The sequence below is a fragment of the Phoca vitulina genome, unplaced genomic scaffold (assembly GCF_004348235.1).
Source record: "Phoca vitulina isolate PV1807 unplaced genomic scaffold, GSC_HSeal_1.0 scaffold76, whole genome shotgun sequence".
In the NCBI taxonomy this organism is placed as follows: domain Eukaryota; kingdom Metazoa; phylum Chordata; class Mammalia; order Carnivora; family Phocidae; genus Phoca; species Phoca vitulina.
The window spans coordinates 942,942-963,679 of record NW_022589779.1 but is presented as its reverse complement, the minus strand read 5'-3'; the positions used below and the strand labels follow the sequence as shown (position 1 = coordinate 963,679).

At 34.5% G+C, this 20,738-nt stretch overlaps 1 protein-coding gene across 8 annotated transcripts in view; it reads left to right on the top strand.

The window, feature by feature from the left end:
• METTL25 (methyltransferase like 25) overlaps nucleotides 1-20,738 on the top strand; it is a 165,144-nt gene that overhangs the window by 45,844 nt on the left and 98,562 nt on the right. For all 8 annotated transcript variants that reach the window (XM_032393774.1, XM_032393775.1, XM_032393779.1 and 5 more), the window contains exons 6-7: nucleotides 16,627-16,721; nucleotides 19,498-19,527. In XM_032393774.1, the coding sequence (XP_032249665.1) occupies nucleotides 16,627-16,721; nucleotides 19,498-19,527 (125 nt within the window). The remainder of the gene's footprint in view (nucleotides 1-16,626; nucleotides 16,722-19,497; nucleotides 19,528-20,738) is intronic.

Here is a 20,738-nt window from a genome sequence, read left to right as displayed (position 1 = left end):
AAAAAAAAAAAAAAAAAAAAAAAGAATAGCAATCCTTAAATATGGATGAGCTTGGTTAGTTTGGGTTTGAGAACTGGGAAGGGACATTGACTTTGGTGGAGATTCATACAAGGTTAGGACAGTTTCCTAATTTCTGCTTCTCTCTCTTCAGTTTTGTACACTATAACTGTTCACAGTCAAATAAAGTGACATGGTACTACTTTCCTTCTCTGGAATATGATAAGGGTGAGGGGTCTCTGGCCCAGCTTATATGGTAATACTTTTGTTTTTAGGAGCAGCACTATCCTTAAATGTCTCTATTTTGTGTTAAGGTTCAATAAATATAAGTACTCAATATGAGATAAATGTGGCATCTCCCACATTCTGTAAACTCTCTTTTTATGTAGATATCAGATGTTTTATTTGCTAGGATCAATATTCTATTAAATTGGCATGATTTTAATAGTTGTATCCTGCTTTGATTTTGCCTTTCTTTTTTGGTTTTATAGCCTATACCACATAATTAGCTTTTTCTATTCATTTTCTATTTGTTTGGGCCAAGTGGGCCTTGAGAGAAAGGAGACCAAGATAGTTTCAGGATAAGCTCTGCCTATAATGTAGGAGGCATGCAACTTCTGAAGAGCCCCATCTTGGAAAGAAAGAAAATAGTGGTTAACCATACCTAGAATCTAAGCCAGAACCTGAGTTTTAAAATACTTTTGGCTGTAAATAATAGCAAGTTCACCCAACAGTGGTGTAAAGAATAAAGTCCTTCATTTCCTCACATAAACAGAAGTCAGGAGTAGCAGTTCTAGGGTTGGTTCACTGCTTCTGGGACATCAGGGCCCTGGGTTCACATCTCTACTTCCCTCTCAGGGCTGCAGTTTCATGAGAAGTGGCATGAGTTAGAGACTTTCTCCTCAGGCGTTCTCCCCTTCTGTCAAGGAGGGTGAAAAACATCTGACCAGAAATTTCTCATAATTATTTCATGTCTCCTTGTCTAGACATAGTTCACAAAGTAATTCCTGGCTGCAAGGGAGTCTGGAAAAGTAAATATTTTACTTTTTCAGCTTCCCTGGTGAGGCAGGCAAAGGAGACAGGTGTTAAGAGTGACTGTTGAACAGCTCACTATGTCTGCAAAATATTTTTTTTCTTCTCCTCTCCCACCCCTCCTTTCCCCCTGCTTTCTTTCCTGTGTCCTCTGTTGTGTACTGATTTTGAGGATTGAGTAAAATGAGAGCACTAACTCTGTGAAAGGAGAGGGGCAATGATCTCTTCGAGTGCTCTTTTGCTTTGGCACCTACCACATTATTTGATCATGGTTAAATAATGGTTTAGGTTTAATTTCTTCAGGATGGTTTAGTATTTATTTCTCATAGTAGACTCTGACAAACTTTAAAACAAAAAGTTTATCTTTAAATTTTTTCTTTTAATGCCTCACATTCACCAAAATATGTGACATATAGCAAGTACTCAATAAAGGAATAACATGAAATAAAATTATGAATTAAGAAAAAAACTGATTCAGTACTGGTTAAAACTAAAGAAAAAAACAAGTGTGTTTGATGAGGCATCTTGAGAAGAAATCATTATGTTGACATAAGTAGTTTGGAAATTCTCAAGGTACTGAGCTGGCTTTGCCCTTCTTAGCAAAGATAAGGAACAGAAGGTTAGAGAAGGTTTACATTCCAGAGGCCACTGGAGCAAAATGATGAAAGCACACTATCCTGGTGAGACAGGGGTCTTATTTAATTTTAAATCTACACAAACTCAGATTCCTTTGTGTCATAAATTATAATTCCCTCTTTGGTTTTCTTTGAGAAGAAAAACAACTTCCAGATATTCACCTATTAACTATGAAGTTTTTATTTCTCTCTAAAACATCTAATCTTTAACCACAAAGCATATGATGACCACAAAGGTTGTAAAACATGTTTGTGGAAGAAGAATGTATTTGTTCTCTTGATTATAATAGTGGTTTCACATTTTTTTTTTTTAACTCTGATCCAGATTAAGGAATACATTTTATGTCATTACAAATTAGTAGGCAAATAAAACTGGTACTGAAATTTCACCAAAAAAGTGCTTATTCTTTTTTTCTTTTTGGTTAATTAATATTTGTTCTTTGAAAGGTACTGGATCTTACAACCCACAATGCATGCTGTTGTGTTTATTTTATTCCTTTCTATTAAATTTTAGAAAATGTTGATCACAATCCACTGAGTTGATTTTATGACCCATTAATGGGTTGCAGCCAGTAGCGTGATGGTAAATTTTTAATGGTTGGCTTTGCACCTGAATAAAAGCCCCTAATACCAGGCCGCCTGGGTGGCTCAGTCGTTAAGCGTCTGCCTTCGGCTCAGGTCATGATCCCAGAGTCCTGGGATCGAGCCCCACATCAGGCTCCCTGCTCGGCGGGAAGCCTGCTTCTCCCTCTCCCACTCCCCCTGCTTGTGTTCCCTCTCTCGCTGTGTCTCTCTCTGTCAAATAAATAAAATATTAAAAAAAAAAAAAAAAAAAAAGCCCCTAATACCAATGTTTTCTGATTTCCATGGTTTAAATAAACCCTACTTGGCCAGCTTCAAATTATTATCCTGATGACACTGAATCAACTGGGACAAAATGACACAGTCAGCTTTCTCGGGAACCATTATGAGCCAGCTTCACCACATCACTGGCTACAACACATAGTTTAAATATGAATTTATGTTTGTTATAAATAAGTGAATTTACTCATTTAAACTGCAAATCACCTTATCTGTTAAACATCCCAAACAATATCTATTATATAGCAGATACCAAATATGTAGTTGTTAGAAGAATGAGTTAATTTATTTTGACAGATATGAGTATTTGTATCTCCCCAAGTTTTTTTTAAAGATTTTATTTATTTATTTAACAGAGAGAGAGAGCACACAAGCAGGGGGGAGCCGCAAGGGAGAGCGAGAAGCAGGCTCCCCACAGAGCAGGGAGCCCAACGTGGGACTCGATCCCAGGACTCTGGGATCATGACCTGAGCTGAAGGCAGACACTTAACTGAGTGAGCCACCCAGGCGTCCCTCTCCCCAAGTTTGTTTCTTTTTCAGTCCAATTATTCACATAAGGACTGCAGTTTCTTACCTGAATGTCACAGGGATTTTTTTATATTCATAAACTTAAAGTTGAAGAGGAAATACTTTATTTTATTCATGTGTCATGGTGCGTACTATATCATGTGTTCATCACTTAGGTTGTTTTCTAAGAGTTTTAGCCTAAAATTTGAGAAAATAAAAACAAATTATTATTGAAAAACTGTGATTATATTTCAAAACAATTCTTTGAAGAAAAGAAAGCTTCAAAAACAAATGAGTTACAGATGGATGGATTATATTTCATAATCTTTTTCAATGAACTGTCTTTTAGCTTTCTATAAATCATTAATATTTGATCCAGAATCTGGATATTGGGCATAGAATTTTATTTAGCAATTCCTTTTAATTTAAAACTAACCTGAAATTAAAATGAAGACTCTGAAACAGTTATGAAAACATAAGAGCTGATTTAGTAACAACTTTGGGCATTGAGAATATCAATAAAGTATTTATTCAACACAGAGTGTGCTGAGATTTAGAAGACACACCAGAAGCTTTGTACCCACTAACTGCCCACTTTGCTAGATACCGAGGATTTCTAGATAAAGCACTTTAAAGAAATTTACAGCCCAGTGGGAAGACAGCTAACCAAAGACCGCTGTAATACAATGCAATTGGGGCTATATTAGAGTTGTAAGTTATATTGGAAGCGTGGAGATGGAGACATTTAAATGCCCAGGGGAGTCCCAGAACACCACATGGAGGAGGACATGGTTTGACTGCCTAGAGTTTTACATCTGTCTCTGCAGTGCTACAGCCTTGGATAAATCAGTTAGCCTTTGTGGGTCATCTATAAATTTAGGGAAAAGAAAGGGGCTCAATTCGATGACCTTGGCAGTTTCTCATGGCTCCAGTAATGATTCTGTGACTCGAACGTAGCTTTCCAAAATATGCCTTTTGTTTCAGCTGAACCTCACCTATATTTATCATGACATTTAGGTTTAGTTTCATTATCTTTCTTTTTTTTTCTTAATTATATTGGATTTGAATGAACAGGTATCTGCTTTCCTACTTTGATTCTGCATTTGGATGATAATGTGAAGTTTTTGAAAATCAGTGTAATAATGGCCATGTTATTTTTCCCGAAGTTTGATTTCTAAGAGTTAAATTACCTAACAATAATTTATAGAAAGTGCATATTTACATTTTCATTTACTTAACTATCAGTATTAACAGTTTATTAGCTTATTTAGTAATTCAGTCAGAAACCATCAGGAGCAGTCTCAGCTTGAATAAGGTATTGCTCTTGTAATCTTATAGCAGATAAGTAGACTTTACTGTCAGCCTTGTAGATTCAGCTGTTTATAAGCTTTTGTTACAGTATCACATTACTTCTCACTATTCAGCTGGGTTTATGTCTCAGAATAATTCTTGCCAATTAATATGGTAATAATATAGAGATTTCTAGATACACTTGGCAGTCTTTATACAATTACCTCACATAGACAGCTGTATCTAATCTTCAGTCAGTTGTACGTTTTCTAGAGTATTGGCACTGATTTTACTTTTGCCATAGGGCATCTTCTTGCTGTCTAGAAGTAGTTAAATACAGAGTTTTAATACATTTTGGCCCTTTCTTTAGTTTGCACTTTGTTATTTCTCATGACTAAAATAAAGTGGTTTCTGAAGCTCATGCAGATTGTATTTATTCAGCATAAAAAAAGTTCTCCCTGTGTTCACGGTAAATAAAAGAAATAAAAAATGTGATTAAATCTAAAATAGAAATCTAAAATCTAAATCTTATTATATCTACTTAAAAGAATAGTAAAGACAATTTGTTTCAAATATAGAATAGTGTGAAGTCAAAGCTAATAGAAATTCTTATCAGAAGGTTGACTATCAAACTAATATAAAACAGGCTTTTAAAAAAGTAATTTACATTTTACTAGGTTTATTTTTTTTAAGATTTTATTTATTTATTTATTTATTTATTTATTTATTTATTTGAAAGAGAGAGAGAGCATGAGCAGGGGGTGGGGGAGCAGAGGGCAAAGGAGAAGCAGACTCTTTGCTGAGTAGGGAGCCCAATGTAGGGCTCGATCCCAGGACCCTGGGATCATGACCTGAGCTGAAGGCAGGTGCTTAACCTACTGAGCCACCCAGGCCCCCCCATTTTACTAGGTTTATATACAAACTTGGATTTGTATACTGTAGAGCACATGATCTTGAAAAATATTTTGCTACAAATATAGTATTCTCACATTTCTTTTTCCCATGGTAAATAAATTATAAGCAAGTTGTCTAAATTTGTTTCATCATCAGTCTGGCACAGTGAGTAAAATTGGCATTGGAATAAAGTCACACCATGATGCATAATATTAGTCTAAAAACTGTCTTATTGACTTAATGTTTCAGATATTCCATATGTGTTTCAATGTAAGCTCTTTTATCAAGACTGATAAAAGACTGTGAAAGAGCCCATCAGGAACAGCTGGAGAAACTTTTTGGGCACAGTGAGAAGCGCCATTGGGAGCTACTATCACAGTGGTGGCCAGACCAACACAGTGTTTTCTCTCAGCACCCAGACTTTGCCATTCTTATGGCCATGCACAAAAATACCAAGACAGTAGTGTCCAGATGGATTCACTGAGAAACAGCGTTGTAGGGGCCGCCTGGGTGGCTCAGTCAGTTGGGCAGCCGACTCTTGATGTCGGCTCCAGTCGTGATCTCAGGGTACTGGGATCGAGCCCCGAGTTGGGCTCTGGGCTCACTGGGGAGTCTGCTCCAGGATTCTTCTCCCTCCCTTGGCCCTCCCTCTACTCATGCTGTCTCTCTCTGGCTCTCTCTTTAAAATAAGTAAATAAATAAATGTTTTTTAAAAAGAAAATATTTTACCACAGATAGGATTCTATCAAAGTAATATATACATTTTTAACTAGTTGTTTATTTTCTGTTGTATGTACCCTATAATTTACATATTCCCTCCCTTGAGATTACATGCCTAGCTGTACTTTTAACCAAAGGATAAGTGAAATACTAATACATTGATTATATAATGGAACCAGAAGTAGAGATGAGATGCAGAAAGAAAGATGTTATAAATAGGATTATACCTGTCATGATCTAGAGAGAAACAAATGAGAAATAATAAATTACTCTTTTACCATTAACTAACTAGCTTTACTGCTTTGAATAATCTGTGTCCATACATGGAATATATATTTTAGTGACTTAAATTGAAGATATGTTATGGTGAAGGCAGGAGGAGAGGACCAGTAGGGGCTCAACCCATATTTACATAATATATCAATTACTTAACATGAAAATATGATCATTATGCTGTGACTTTCTTTAAATGTCTTGAATTCTAGGATCTTTCCCTAGTACTTCTTTTACAGCTTAAATCATTGTTGATAGCTATGTATAAATTTTATCTTTTGAAGTTACTAAATTTTTATACCCATATTTATTCTAATCATTTCTAGAGAATAAAACAATTTTTAGAATTTACCTACTTTTAAATTATCTAGTTATTCTTTTTCTAGGTGTACTATTTTGACTTTATTCTTTATTATATTTGCTATTAATGCTGAGGAGTATATGTCTGATTTACATAGTCATTTAATCATATTTATCCTTTTAGTTTTAATATACTCAAAAGCCCAGCAAGATATAAATGCTTCAGAAATCAGGACAGTTTAATATAATTTTAATATGTCTTTTATCTTTAGGTAATATTTTGAATGCCATATACACTTAACCCTGTTTAAAAAATCAAGAAATTTTCATAGAATTGTCCTGTAGTGTCAATGCCAATTTTAAACTATAAAACTCTAAGGTGAGAAATAAGTTTCTGTACTTTTACAACTAAAATCCAAATATTGTCTTTACTTGAGAGTATATCAGTCTCTACGTGGTAAGTCTTCAGATACCCTTAAAGAATACTTTTAAGGAACCTAAGCAGTCTTACTCCATTGTAGAAGAGAATGACATGGAACATAAACTAAATTTAAAAACAGATAAAAGGGCTGGCAAATGATACATATTTGGCCAAACACTGTCAAGGGCAAAAGCACAGAGATCCTTTAGGGTGCTGTAACCAGGTGAGCTATTATCCAGGTGAGAGATGATGGTGGTTTAGGTCAGAGGGGAGCATTAAAAGAAATGATTAAATTTTGGATATATTTTTAAAGTATTGTCAGCAAAATTATTGACAGTGGAGGTGTCAAAAAAAAAAAAAAGCATAAAAGTTTTTGACCTGAAATAGTGGAAAGATGGGGTTTTCATTTAGTGAATTGGATATGACTACAGAAAGAGTAAAATTAAAAGGGAAGTTCAGTTTTGGATAGGTTGAGCTTGATATGCCTCTTAGAAATTAAAGTTATTAAATTATGAATTGGATAGATAATTGTGGATTCCTGAGGACAAATCTGGGTTAAAGATAAGAAATTTGTGAATTATTAACATATAGATAGTAAGTCTGAATGAGATCACATAAGGAATAGAAATGATGAAGAAGTACAGAGACTGAACCCAAGAACATTCCAAAGGAGATTGGGAAGATAAGAAAGACCAGCAAGAGGGTGTGATTAAAAAAAAAAAAAAGAACAATATAGTTTTGCCCTTTTACTTAGCAATATATTTTGGAGCTCTTTTCATAAATTTGTTTTACACACTACAACATGTTCCTTGGAATGGATGTATCATATTCTATTTAGCTTCTCCTGTATTGATTAACGTTTGTTTTATAATTTTCCCCTCTAACTTTTATAGTTTTTTCTTATCCAGTTCCGTAATCTATCTGGATTTATTTGTGTGTATGATTCAAGAAATGGCTCTAATCTTATATTTTTCTAAATGCTATTTATTGAATAATTCATGCTTTGCCACACTGATATAAAATGACACCTTTATCATAGAATGTATTTATGAGTTCTCTTATATTCCCTTAATTTGTTGATTCTTCTGATAATACTATTCTGCCTTAATTAGTATAGTTTATTGGAACCTTTGAAATCTGGTAGAGGAAGTCCCCCAAAGTTCTTATTTTTTCAGAATTTTCTTAGCTAACCTCATGTATTTTCTCTTTCAAAGGGGTTTTACTTATTTGTGTATTTTTAAAAGAGTGATAATTTTACTTTCATTGCTCTACCAACTATTAGACATACAGATACAGTTTTACTCTTTTTAGAGACCAGGTTCAGGATTACTGAATGAGTTTCACAAAAGAAGAGATTTGAATTAAGCAGGGCTTAATGACAGCAGCAAAACCATTGTCTGGGGTTGGCAATTCTAGACGGCATGACTCAGTGCACACTTGGTGGACAACATCAGATAGGAAAGTCAAACAAGGCGTCTTTGTTTCATATTTTGCTAGAGCTCTTCATCATATTTGTAGTATGGATACAAAAAGCACAGACCATCTTTCAAGGAAGAAGATAATTAATACTAAAAATGCTTATTAGATATTAGCAATTTGGAACAATTATAATGTTTGGAGAAGAAATCTTTTATTTATCCAAACAGCTTGCTTAGAGGAGAATTGAAATGCTGATCACATCAAACATTTAATAAGGCTTAAATAGATAAATTTACTTGAGTATTTCATTTAAGATTAAAGTATGTATAGTTTATAATGCAAATTTATATGAAAAGTTGCAAAATTTTTTATGCTTAGAAAAAATGATTTTAAAATTATCTCATTCTCTTTATAATATATGGATCATAATAAACATTGCTGACCAAATTCAAAGTAAAAACTGATTTAGATGATGCATGTATCAAATGGATTTTAAATTAGATTGTTAAGATCCATAAAACAATCTGTTGGGATTTTAATTGGCATGCATTGAATTTAAAGATCATTATGGAGAGAAGTGATGTCTTTAGGACGACAGTTTCTCCTCTGAAATATAAATTGTATCTTCATTTATTTGTTGTTGTTTCAGATATTCATGTTAATCTTGCCCAGTTTTAGTTTGGTTTACTTGTCACGATTTTGTAATTTTTTTCATTCCTAATAAGAAATATGTATTGGGTACCTGTCACATGCTAGTCATGTGACCATTCTAGGTACTAGGGATACAAGATCGAACAAAACAAAGCCCCTGCCCTTATCAAGCTTATATTCTAATAAGAAGGCATCAGGCAATAGAAAAATAAATAAGTAGATATGTAATGTCAGGTTATAAACAGTAAAAGAAACTAATAAACAGGAGAGTGGAGGGTAAGGTATGTGGTGATCAAAGCAGAATTTTTCAAAAATCACTTACCTATGTTTTTTCCTACCTCCCCCCCATATTTCAGTAATGGTTATTGTGGTTTTAAATAAGATATTCTAAAATCCTCTATTTAGGAAGGCATAATGCAAATTGAGATTATTCACTTAGGTGACAGAAATTTGTATCTCTAAAGGCGTAATACCTGTTTGTTCTTCCCAGATGAAATCATTTCAGTCAGATTTCATTTAGGTTTAAAGAAATTTTAGTATTATTTTTTTTTTAATTTTTTTTTTAAAGACGTTTTTTTATTTATTTGACAGAGAGAGACAGCAAGAGAGGGAACACAAGCAGGGGGAGTGGGAGAGGGAGAAGCAGGCTTCCCGCCGAGCGGGGAGCCCGATGCGGGGCTTGATCCCAGGACCCTGGGATCATGACCTGAGCCGAAGGCAGACACTTAATGACTGAGCCACCCAGGCACCCCTAAAGAAATTTTAAAAGAATATTTTTTTTCCAAAATATAATGAGGATATGTAGATAATCTTGATTCATCTGTCTCATTCTTTCTATTCAGTTCCACAAAGTTCTGTAGGAGGCACTAGAGGATGTAAGAAAAGTGAGATACTGTCTACCCCGTAGGGAGGCTTGTGATCTAGTGAGGAATTCAGAAGCAATTACAGAGGACTTTCATGCATATCTGAGAGTGATAGATTCCTGGCCCACAGACCTATTATAATCTACTATGACTGTGAATTTTTGAAAAAAATGAATGAAAGAAGTAATAAATGATGGATGTATAAACAAAATACTGCTAATAAGACTAGAAGAGAACAAGTTTTCACAACTAAGGGATAAAGGAAATCTTTCTAAAAGAGGTAACGTTTGGTCTTCATTGAGAAAGATGAATGAGTAGGGAAGGACATTTTGAGAACTTTGTGGAGAAGAGGCATAGAGGCAGAAACTGTGTGGCTTGTTCTGAATAAAACAAGTCCTTGTGGATATATAACTGAGAGTGAGCTGAGGGTGAGAGTGTTGGAAACAGAAAATATGGCTGAAAAAGCAAATTAGGGCCAGATTGTGAAAGCCATGAATGCTATGCTGGGGTGTCAGAATATTATTCAGTGGGAGACAAAATGCATTTTGTTCCGTAAAAATATCTCTTGTGTGTTGGTTTGTTGCAAAGGAATTGCATACGCTCATCTACATTTCTGAAAGGTAGTAATTTTTGGCATTATAGAGGATAGATTGACATAGAGCTAGATCAGGGACAGAGACTAGTTAGGAAATAGTTATAAAAGTTCAGATCATGGGTGCCTGGGTGGCTCAGATGGTTAAGCGTCTGCCTTTGGCTCAGGTCATGATCCCAGGGTCCTGGGATCGAGCCCCACATCGGGCTCCCTGCTTGGCGGAGAGCCTGCTTCTCCCTCTCCCTCTGCTGCTCTCCCTGCTTGTGCTCTCTCGCTCTCTCTGTCAAATAAATAAATAAAATCTTAAAAGAAGTTCAGATCAAGAATACATTGGAAAAGAACACTAAGAGCAGAATGAACAATAAATAACCTAACTAGGTAAATTAAATAGGAAGTCAGGAGAAACCCTATTAAAAGGTGAGATTTCAGCAAAGACTTGAAAAAGGTAATTGAGTTACTGAGTGAATAGCTGGGGGGAAATCATTCCACACAAGAGGAACAAGCTGGCATATCTGAGGAATAGCAAGAAGCCAGAGTGGAGGTGAGAAAGAATAGTAGGAGAGGAGCTCAGAGAGGCAGTGGCTCTGGGTTGAGGGTACCGATCATGTAGAGCTGCATCGGATATTACAAGTCTTATTTTAAGTGAAATGGAAACCAGTCAGGAAGTTAGCAGTAAGCAGATGGATGGTACACATCAATTAGAATAATTTGAAATGAGGGGGCGCCTGGGTGGCTCAGTCGTTAAGTGTCTGCCTTCGGTTCAGGTCATGATCCTGGGGTCCTGGGATCGAGCCCCGCGTCGGGCTCCCTGCTCAGCGGGAGGCCTGCTTCTCCCTCTCCCACTCCCCCTGCTTGTGTTCTCTCTCTGGCTGTCTCTCTCTGTCAAATAAATAAATAAAATCTTTAAAAAAAAAAAAAAGAATAATTTGAAATGAGTTTATTTACAAAGGGGCTATTTACAAAGATATGGGTATAGAAGAATCGTGGGGTATAGCATAGAAATCTAGGGCTTACTACAGAAAATTCCAAAGCTTTGAGATAGGTATTTTGCCAGCTTAGGGAACTGAAAATGTTACAAGAAGGTGAAACAGAACAAGGTGTGAAATGAAGCCAGAGAGGTAGTCATGAGCAGATCACGTTAAGGAACAGGGTCTTAATCTTTCTTTTTGAAGTTTTTATTTAAATTCCAGTTAGTTAACATTACAATGTAGTATTAGTTTCAGGTGTACAATATAGTGATAGAACAGTTCCGTACAACACCCAGTGCTCATCGTAACAAGTGCCCTCCTTAATCCTCATCACCTATTTAACCCATCCCCCCATCCACCTCCATTCTGGTAACCATGTTTGTTCTTTGTAGTTAAGAGTCTGTTTCTTGGTTTTCAATCTGAAAGGAGAAGAAGGACCTGTTAAATCAGGAAATGAACTGATGAGGTTTATATTCTAAAAGATCACTTCGCAATATTGGAACTGAAATAAAAAGGAGCAAGAGTATGTGTTGGTAACCAATCAAGAGGCTTTCATAGCAGTTTCGTAGCATAGTAGTTTGGGATGGTGGAAATAGAGAATATGAATGGATTTGAGGAATATTTAGGGCAAAAATAAACTGGAATTTCTAAAACAAGCTACGTATGAAGAGGTGTCTGAGAAGATTCTTGAATTTTTTTGACTCATGTAAACGAATAAATGTTGATGCCAGTCACGGAAATAGGAAACTTTAGGATATCTGGTTTTGTGTCATTCAGTTATTTAGATTTTGGACATGTTGATTATCAAGTGCCAATGAAATAACTATTTGGAGATGGTAGTTAGGCTATTTGTGATGCAGAATTAGATCTTAGAGAAGAGTCGTTGAAGATATAATTTAGGAATTGGGAGTAGCTTGAATAGTGTCTCCCAAAAAGTCACATCAACTCAGAACCTCAGAATGTGACCTCATTTAGAAATGGGGTATTTATAGATGTAATTAGTTAAGATGAGGTCATAATGGAATAAGGTGGACCTTAAATCCAATGGTGAGTGTCCTTTTAAGAAGAGGAGAGGAAGCAGAGAGACACAGAGGGAAGACAGCCATGTGAAGACAGAGGCAGAAACTGGAGTGGTACAACTATAAGCCAAGAAATGCCAAGGATTGCCAGCAACCACCAGAAGCTAGGAAGGAGCAAGGAAAGGATTCTTCCTTAGAGCCTTCAGAGAGAGCATGGTCCAGCCCATACCTTGATTTCAGACTTCTAGCCTCCAGAACTGTAAGAGAATACCTTTCTGTTGTTTCAAGCTACCAAGTGTGTAGTAATTTGTTACAGCAGCCCTAAGAAATTACTACAGGAATCATTAGTGTATATTGAGGTATAGGTAAGATTGCCTAGGGAAAGCATAGAGATGGAGCAGAGGTTACACACTGGCTCTCACTGATAGTGAGTGCCCCCAGACTCATTTTGGGCAATTTTGACAGTTGTATTATGCCCAAATTATGCTTTAAATAGCAATAAGACTGGACAAATGAGATACTTAGTTACCATACAAATTGATTAGTACCTATTTTATTCTGTCTAGCTGCTTCATACATTTATTTACCAACTGAAATCATTTCACTTTGAATCCTTCTTCAAAAAAGTTTGAAGGAGGGGATAGGATTAATCCTTATGAACATTCAGTAGACACAAAATAACAAACTATCAGGGGATATGAAGAGCATTAGGCCACAAATAAGAGAGCATGGTATCATGGAACCAGAGGGAGAGAATATTACAAAGAAGGAGTATCAGAACCTCCTGAAAATCCACAGTAAGAAAAATATGCATTAGGTTTTGTCTCATAGATGCTAGTGGTGAGGGAAACAAGAGCTATTGGAGTGACATGGTTAGATGTGTCTATTTTATTTTATTTTATTTTTTTAATTTTTTTTTAAATTTTTAAATTTTTTTTTAAAGATTTTATTTATTTATTCATGAGAGACAGAGAGAGAGAGGCAGAGGGAGAAGCAGGCATCCAAGGAGCAGGGAGCCCGATGCGGGACTCGATCCCAGGACGCTGGGATCATGACCTGAGCCGAAGGCAGACGCTTAACCATCTGAGCCACCCAGGCACCCTAGATGTGTCTATTTTAGAAAGATAATGTTCCTCTTAATATAAAGGATGGACAAGACTAAAGGAAAGAGAAAAAGAGAATTAGTAAGTAGGTATTGCATTTACCCAGTCAAGAGCTAATGAAGATTGAAGATGAAAAGGAGGTATAATTAAGAGGTTGTGTATATAAGAACTTGGGGATTAAAGGAAAGAATAATAGAAGATGGTTCTTAAAACTTGCTTAATTAAGTGGATAATAATATTATTAACACAAGAAGGAAGAACCAGTAGAAGCTCTCCTTTTATGAGATTAATGGATTTCTAAAGCCAACAAAAAAGAAATGGGATAGAAGAAAAAAACAAGAGACTTCATCTATTCCAAAATTATCATTTAAAGATAACCTGAAAGTGATCCTGGGGAAAAGCAACTGATAAGGGTGGTTAAAGCTCAGTTTGACTAGATTTAAATGTATGAACACAGTTAAATAGGAGATTGATACATAACAATAGAAACCCGAACTCTGTGACTTGGATTCAGGACATAGAAGTGAGCCTCCTTCTTCTCTGCAGTCAAAATGAAGCTGTTGAAATAGATTCCAAAGATAATATTGAACCTGTACATGAAAGGCTTTGTTTGACTTTGAGGATGTCCTGCCTCTGTATCAGTTGTTTGCACTTACTTTTAAAAAATGAGCAGAGCTGTGAGGCCACCATGACCTCAACCACAGAGGAAACTGTGATGTAGATTCAGAAAACTTCAAGGAGATTCCACAACCACCAGGTGTCCAAAGGAAGGAGGCTTTGATGGGATTTTACATAACCCTGAACCAAGGCTGGCAATTCCTATAAACTATAAGAGCCCTAGGATCTTAGGTGTTTTGGCCAGAGATTCAGGGAGCCGTATACATCGAGTAAGATTGCCCTTCTGCCATCACAGTTATGTAGGGTTGGAGAGGAAGCTCCCTTATACACAAAAACTACCCTTCTGTAGGCCTTTATTGTAGTGGAAAAGAATAGCTTTATGTGCCCTTAGGAACACCATATCCCTTCTCTACCCTCATCACCTTCATCAGTACAAGTTAGTGAACATGCAGTAAGACCTTCTTTTACTAGTCTTCATTTTTCTAACGACAGCCCCATGTGCTCAGAAGCCTCTGCTGGTGGCTTCCATATTTATGTCATCTGAAATCAAGAGGGATACCAGGGGTCCTATGTATCCCTGCCTTCATCTTCTCTTTATTACTAGAAATCTGGGAATCTCAGAACTCAGTATTCTGCTGGATAATTCCCACCCATCTTCCCCCTATCACACACTCACAGCTTCACCACTGTCTTTCTAGGGACTGCCAGGACTAATCCCATCATTGGGATCACTGTCACAAGGAGTAAGAGAATGGCTAGGAGAAAGGGAAGATATAGCTATTTTATTGGTTAGCACCTTTCCTAACTATTCTGAATAAAATAGCACAAACCCATCTCTCTAGCCCCTTACCCTTTGCAGTAAGATCTAGATATTTCTCTTTTTGGTTATAAGAAGAAAAAAAAAAAAAAACCTTACAAATTCTTTTATTTAGTGGTAATCATGTCTCAGTTATAAATTATAAAATTATAAAGCCTTAAATAAAACTCAAACTGCTATTTCAAGTCATCTGGAACTAGAGGAAGTAGTCCAAGGGTCCCCAGGACCTGGATGGGCTTCAAGGGCTCCACAAGTCCTGTGCATGTGTAATTGAAATTGTTTATATAGCTTGGTGGTTAAGAGTATGGCCTCTGGAGTCAGATTGCCTCTGTTTAAATCCTACCCCACCATGTGCTAGATTTTGCAACTTAGGCAATTTACTTAACCTGCCTGTGCTTAGTTTCCCTAGCTAAGCCATGAGAGTAATAGTGTACCTATTTCATAGAGTTGCTGTAGGGACTAAAGCTAGTTAGTTAATACATTTAAAGCACTTACAATAGTGCCTCACAATATTAAGTGTTATATAAACACTAGCATTATTATTATTTATATTCCCAGGGAAAGGGCCATATCTTCCAACTGATTATCAGTAAGGTCTATTCTAAATTTTAATTTACAAACTGAAAGAAACCACTCTCACAGGCATATGATCTGTATGAAATTTAAACTTTCACTATTTGAATCAAAAGTCATCTGATCCTTCATAGCAGAGAAATTTACCTAGTGGATTCTACTTCAACAATATTTTCTTTTTATTTATTTTTTTAACAATATTTTCTTTTAAGTGTTTTTATGTTTTCGAGGTTTTAATTCTATTTTTACTTTTTAACCTAATAGAAAATTTGTATTTTTCTTTAAAATGTCACAGTCTTGATAAAATTTAAGCTCTTATTTTTTAGGCTTCAATTTAAAAAAGAAATTTGTTTTCCTTTTCAAAATCCCTGTGTAATTAATAGTTCTGCATTAAGGGTTTGAACATCTGCAAATTGCATATGCAACTCTGTAAGTGAGTTAGGCAAAAGATATGTGTGATTAAGCAGTGAATGTTGATTTTTGTTGTTGTTACTTAAACCATATATGCAACTGAGCCAAATTGGATCACAATTGAAAATATTGCAGCCTGTTAATAAAATGAAAAAGAAGAGCTTATACAGCTGTTCTTTTCCTGGAAAGTGAATATAGTGGCTGAAAAAAAAATTGAGGTTTCATCGTTATTAGGGATGAATTAATATTGTTCTATAATAAATTACCAAATGTCATTTAATAAATCATTTTTTTTTAGAAATCTAATCAGGTCAGCAGTAAATGTCCAGTATCTCATTACTTATTTCCTATAGTTACACTGAACATGAAGAGTACTTCCATTTTAAATTGCTTTTGCTAAATCTTAGAAAAATAATTTTGGCAATTTGGTTAGTATCAGACCTAAAGCTTAAACACAAAACAGCTGTTGTTGAAAATACCACTTTCATAACATTAATATGCTTTCAATTAACAGATTGGCATGAACTGTTAAACATTACTACCTCCATGTTTAACTACTGTTTGACTCTCAATGACTGCTTTTCTTTCTTAATAGATTGTTTACTTTAACTGAAAGAGGAAGAATCTTATTTAAATAATTCATATTTTTCTTCCATCTGCAGAAAGTACCCAAGAAAAGTGGGGATTTCCAATGTGCCAGTATTTAAAGGAAGAGAGATGGTGCTGTGGTCGTAATGCCAGAATGTCAGCATGTTTGGTATGATTATATCTTTTTCTGAACTAAGCTTTATCCAGATGTTGCAGAATTTATTATTGTTGGCTCATATCATGAATTAAATGCCAAGTTTTGCAGAGCATCATTATTAATGCTTTTGTGCATTGCAAATTTTAAGGAAAAAATGACTTGCCCTTACAACATTATCTGCTACTTTACATGCATTGTGGTAATAAGCAGGACACATGTCATCTTTATGATGAAGCCCACAATTAGCAGCCCTCACTCATGAGCATAATACTTCTAATTAGGTTTGTGATACCCCTATTTTAATTATCAGCAGACAGCCAAGAATCTCTAGATACCTAAAGAAAGTCTAATGTGAAAGAACAGAGATCAGATAAGCAGAAGAAAAGAAACTTGGTGGAAGTGGAGACTATACAAAATAAAATAAAATAATGTAAAATAGCTATTAATATCCCTTAGATAAAAGAATATACTCCATTCATAAAACAGAAGTGGTTGCTATGAAAATAAACATTCAAAGAAACAAAAAGAAGCATTTTTGAAAAATAAATTTCAGAATATAGAATTTATAGACCACACTGCACTTAATAACTTTTCCTGACCGATGTCAGCTTCCTATGGAATGCCCCTCTCCTTGGCTCCATCCCAGTTCCTGGCTACCTTGGCTTCTTTTTTGGAGGCTAAGGAACATTTTTTTTGTGTATTTTTTATTGCCTTTTGTTCCATACCTGACCTTTTCCACAAATAATCAAAGCCTTAGGGGTTAAAAAAGGAGAAAGAGACCTTTCTGGTGATGCTTTCAGATAAATTGTTAAGGGTACTAACCAGAGATAAAATTTTAATTAGATTAATACAATCTTGTCAGCATACTTTAACCCTGATAAAACTGCAAAATATTTTAGATTAGTATGACATGAACACTTGGTTTATTTTCTTCATTATCTTTATTTATTGGCCAAGAAAAATACTAATGTTTGCAAGAAACTTCTTATCACCTACTTGGTTATCTTTTATTATGTCATCCTAATTTATCATTTGTATTTCTAAAATCCCTCATCAGCAACACATACTAAAAGTAGTCTTGTTATTGACTACTTTTAACTAGTTATACTTACTAAAAGCAGATACTTTTATCAACACCAAGCAACTTATTAAAAATTCTTGTTTCTTTATTCAGTTCAGTCTTTTAGCAAAAGCCATAACACAAAAATCTAATCTGAAATGAGCACAAATAGTACTGTAAATGAAAATCAGTGTTTTCTTCAATAATAAATTTATTCTGGGCCTGTTGCTATTTAATTTAATATGAAAATTACATAATATCTTTCTCCTGTATTCATAAATCTGTGGCTTTAAATGTTCAGTGAAGGTATCCTTCAAGTCAATGGAAAAATTGCAATTTTTTTCTTCAAACACTTTCTGTGAAGCAACTTGTTATACAGTGAACTCATTTTCCCACTAAATCTTCATGGTGTGAGGGCAGGAGAAGTTAATCAGGGTTCATAGAACAATGTTTTACTTCCTGCTCACTTGCTAACTAGCTATACAACTTGTGGCAAGTACTTTACCTTGTCACTGAGCTTGTGTAGCTGAAAAAATTGTACTTATATAGGATAATCTGTAAATTACCATTAGTCTTAGAAGTATATGATTCAGCTGTATCTGACAAGTATATGATTATGAAGAACATCTATCTAAAGCAAATATCAGTCTTTTAAAATGGAATAGGAGGTATATGCAGATCTATTATATTTTACTTCTTTGTGTTCGAACTATTTAAAATTTAAAAAATATAAATATTAAAATATTTTAATGTAATTCAGTTATAAATAAACTTTATTTATATAAATGATTTATTTATAAATTTATTTATATAAATATAAACTACGTAAGTGTGGAAATTTATGTCTCTTAAAAAATGAAAGTTTTAGAAGCCTCTATTCCATATTTAAATTATGGCAAATCTTTCGTATATACCTTTCATATATGTTGGATTATGAGTGTTTATTAGAAATATTAGGAAATATTTTCTAAAAATGTTCTGGATCTTAAATAAATATAAATATAAAAACTAGCTATGTATAAAATTATAAAAATATGTATTACTTTCTTTTCTACTGGGCACTTGATCATATGTGAATTTGATTTGAATTGCAGACCAGGCAGATCAAAACTATACATACTTTTCTAAACTAAGTTTTAAAATACAATCTGTTCAATATTACCTTGTATAATAAAATATGAAACTACGTTTATAAAAAATTAGATGAAAATAAGTTAAAAGTTGTATATAGCAAATATAATACACATAATAATATATATGAAAATAAGTTAAAAGTTGTATATAGCAAATATAACACACATGAAAATAAGTTAAAAGTTGTATATAGCAAATATAACACACATAATAATAGCTTTAGATTAAAAAAATAATAGTTTTGGATTTATTTGATTGTTTTAGCTAAACTAAAAGTGAGCCAAGAGCATGTTATTTCATTTCGTTTTCTTATTTTTTCTAAAATTGAAGGAGTGTATACAGTTGAGGTATGTTTGTGCTTGTGTACATGACACACATCTATTATAAATCAACCCTAAATTATACAAGTATACCGGTTAACATTCCTTAATGATATTAACACTTTTAAATGTATAAACTTACATGTTATCAATTAATCTTTTTTAATGTCACTTTTATAAGCCCTTATACAGTGTGTTTATAAGTCTTATAAGGTAAGACTAAATATATGAGCAGTCTCTCTCTTATCTTTTTCTCTTTATTTTTTCTCCAAAGGCATTGGAACGAGTTGCAGTTGGCCAAGGGGTAAGTAAGAATGTTTACTCTAATATAGCAGATGGACATGATGGTTTCTTAAAGTATTCTTCGTACTTGACCTGCTGATGAACTTAAAACCTGATGGCTTTTAATAAATATCACCTCTTCATATTCAAATTTATACATTTTCTGTAAGTTTACTTTAAAAGAGAAGTGAACTTTCAGAAAAAGTAAATTGAACTTTTAAGAAAACTTCTACATTATTTTCTTGTACTAATGTCTCATTTCTTCATAATAAACAGTCTATAAATATTTCTAAAGACTGCTGTTGCTGACTATTAGGCTTTTATGGACTTAGTTCAAGCAAAGGTAAACATGATATAGCATTCAGTTTATTTTTTACCTATAGTCCAAAACACACATTTTGTTGTTTTTTTTTAACTTTTTTCCTTATTTTACTTGATTAGTCATTAGTTGAAATAGCCAAATGGGCTTGCACATATAAACAGAAGTTAAATGTATCCCCAGAATATCTGTGTAATTGCCTTATCCTCTACCTTATAATTCATGAAACATATTGGGAATTTCTAAAAAATTTTTGAGAATTCTTTTTAAGCTTTTCACAAGATTTTTCTTGTTAGACCTAAATTTTAGAAATCTCTTTTTTGCTTTTTTTTTTTTTAAGGAACATTAATATGTCAATTTAAATTTTTAAAAATAATAATTTGAAAATGACAATAGCAACAAATATCATTTACTGAGTATTTAGTGGGCCAGGCATGATGCTAAGAACTTTCTTTAAAAAATGTATTCATTGGGGGTGCCTGGCTCAGTCATTGGGCGTCTGCCTTTGGCTCTGGTCGTGGTCCCGGAGTCCTGGGATCGAGCCCCGCATTGGGCTCCCTCCTCGGTGGGGAGTCTGCTTCTCCTTCTCTCTCCCCCCCGCTTGTGTTCCCTCTCTTGCTGTGTCTCTCTCTCTCTCTGTCAAATAAATAAATACAATCTTTAAAAAAAAAATTAAAAAATAAATCTCTAGAAACTCTTATCAATGGAAAAGATAAAGACTTAACTCTGCATAACAACCATAATCTCATTTAAAAAAATGTATTCATTGTACCTATCTAAAAGTTGATAAAAACTGATTTTTTAGGGGCGCCTGGGTGGCTCAGTCGTTAAGCGTCTGCCTTCGGCTCAGGTCATGATCCCAGGGTCCTGGGATCGAGCCCCGCATCAGGCTCCCTGCTCTGCGGGAAGCCTGC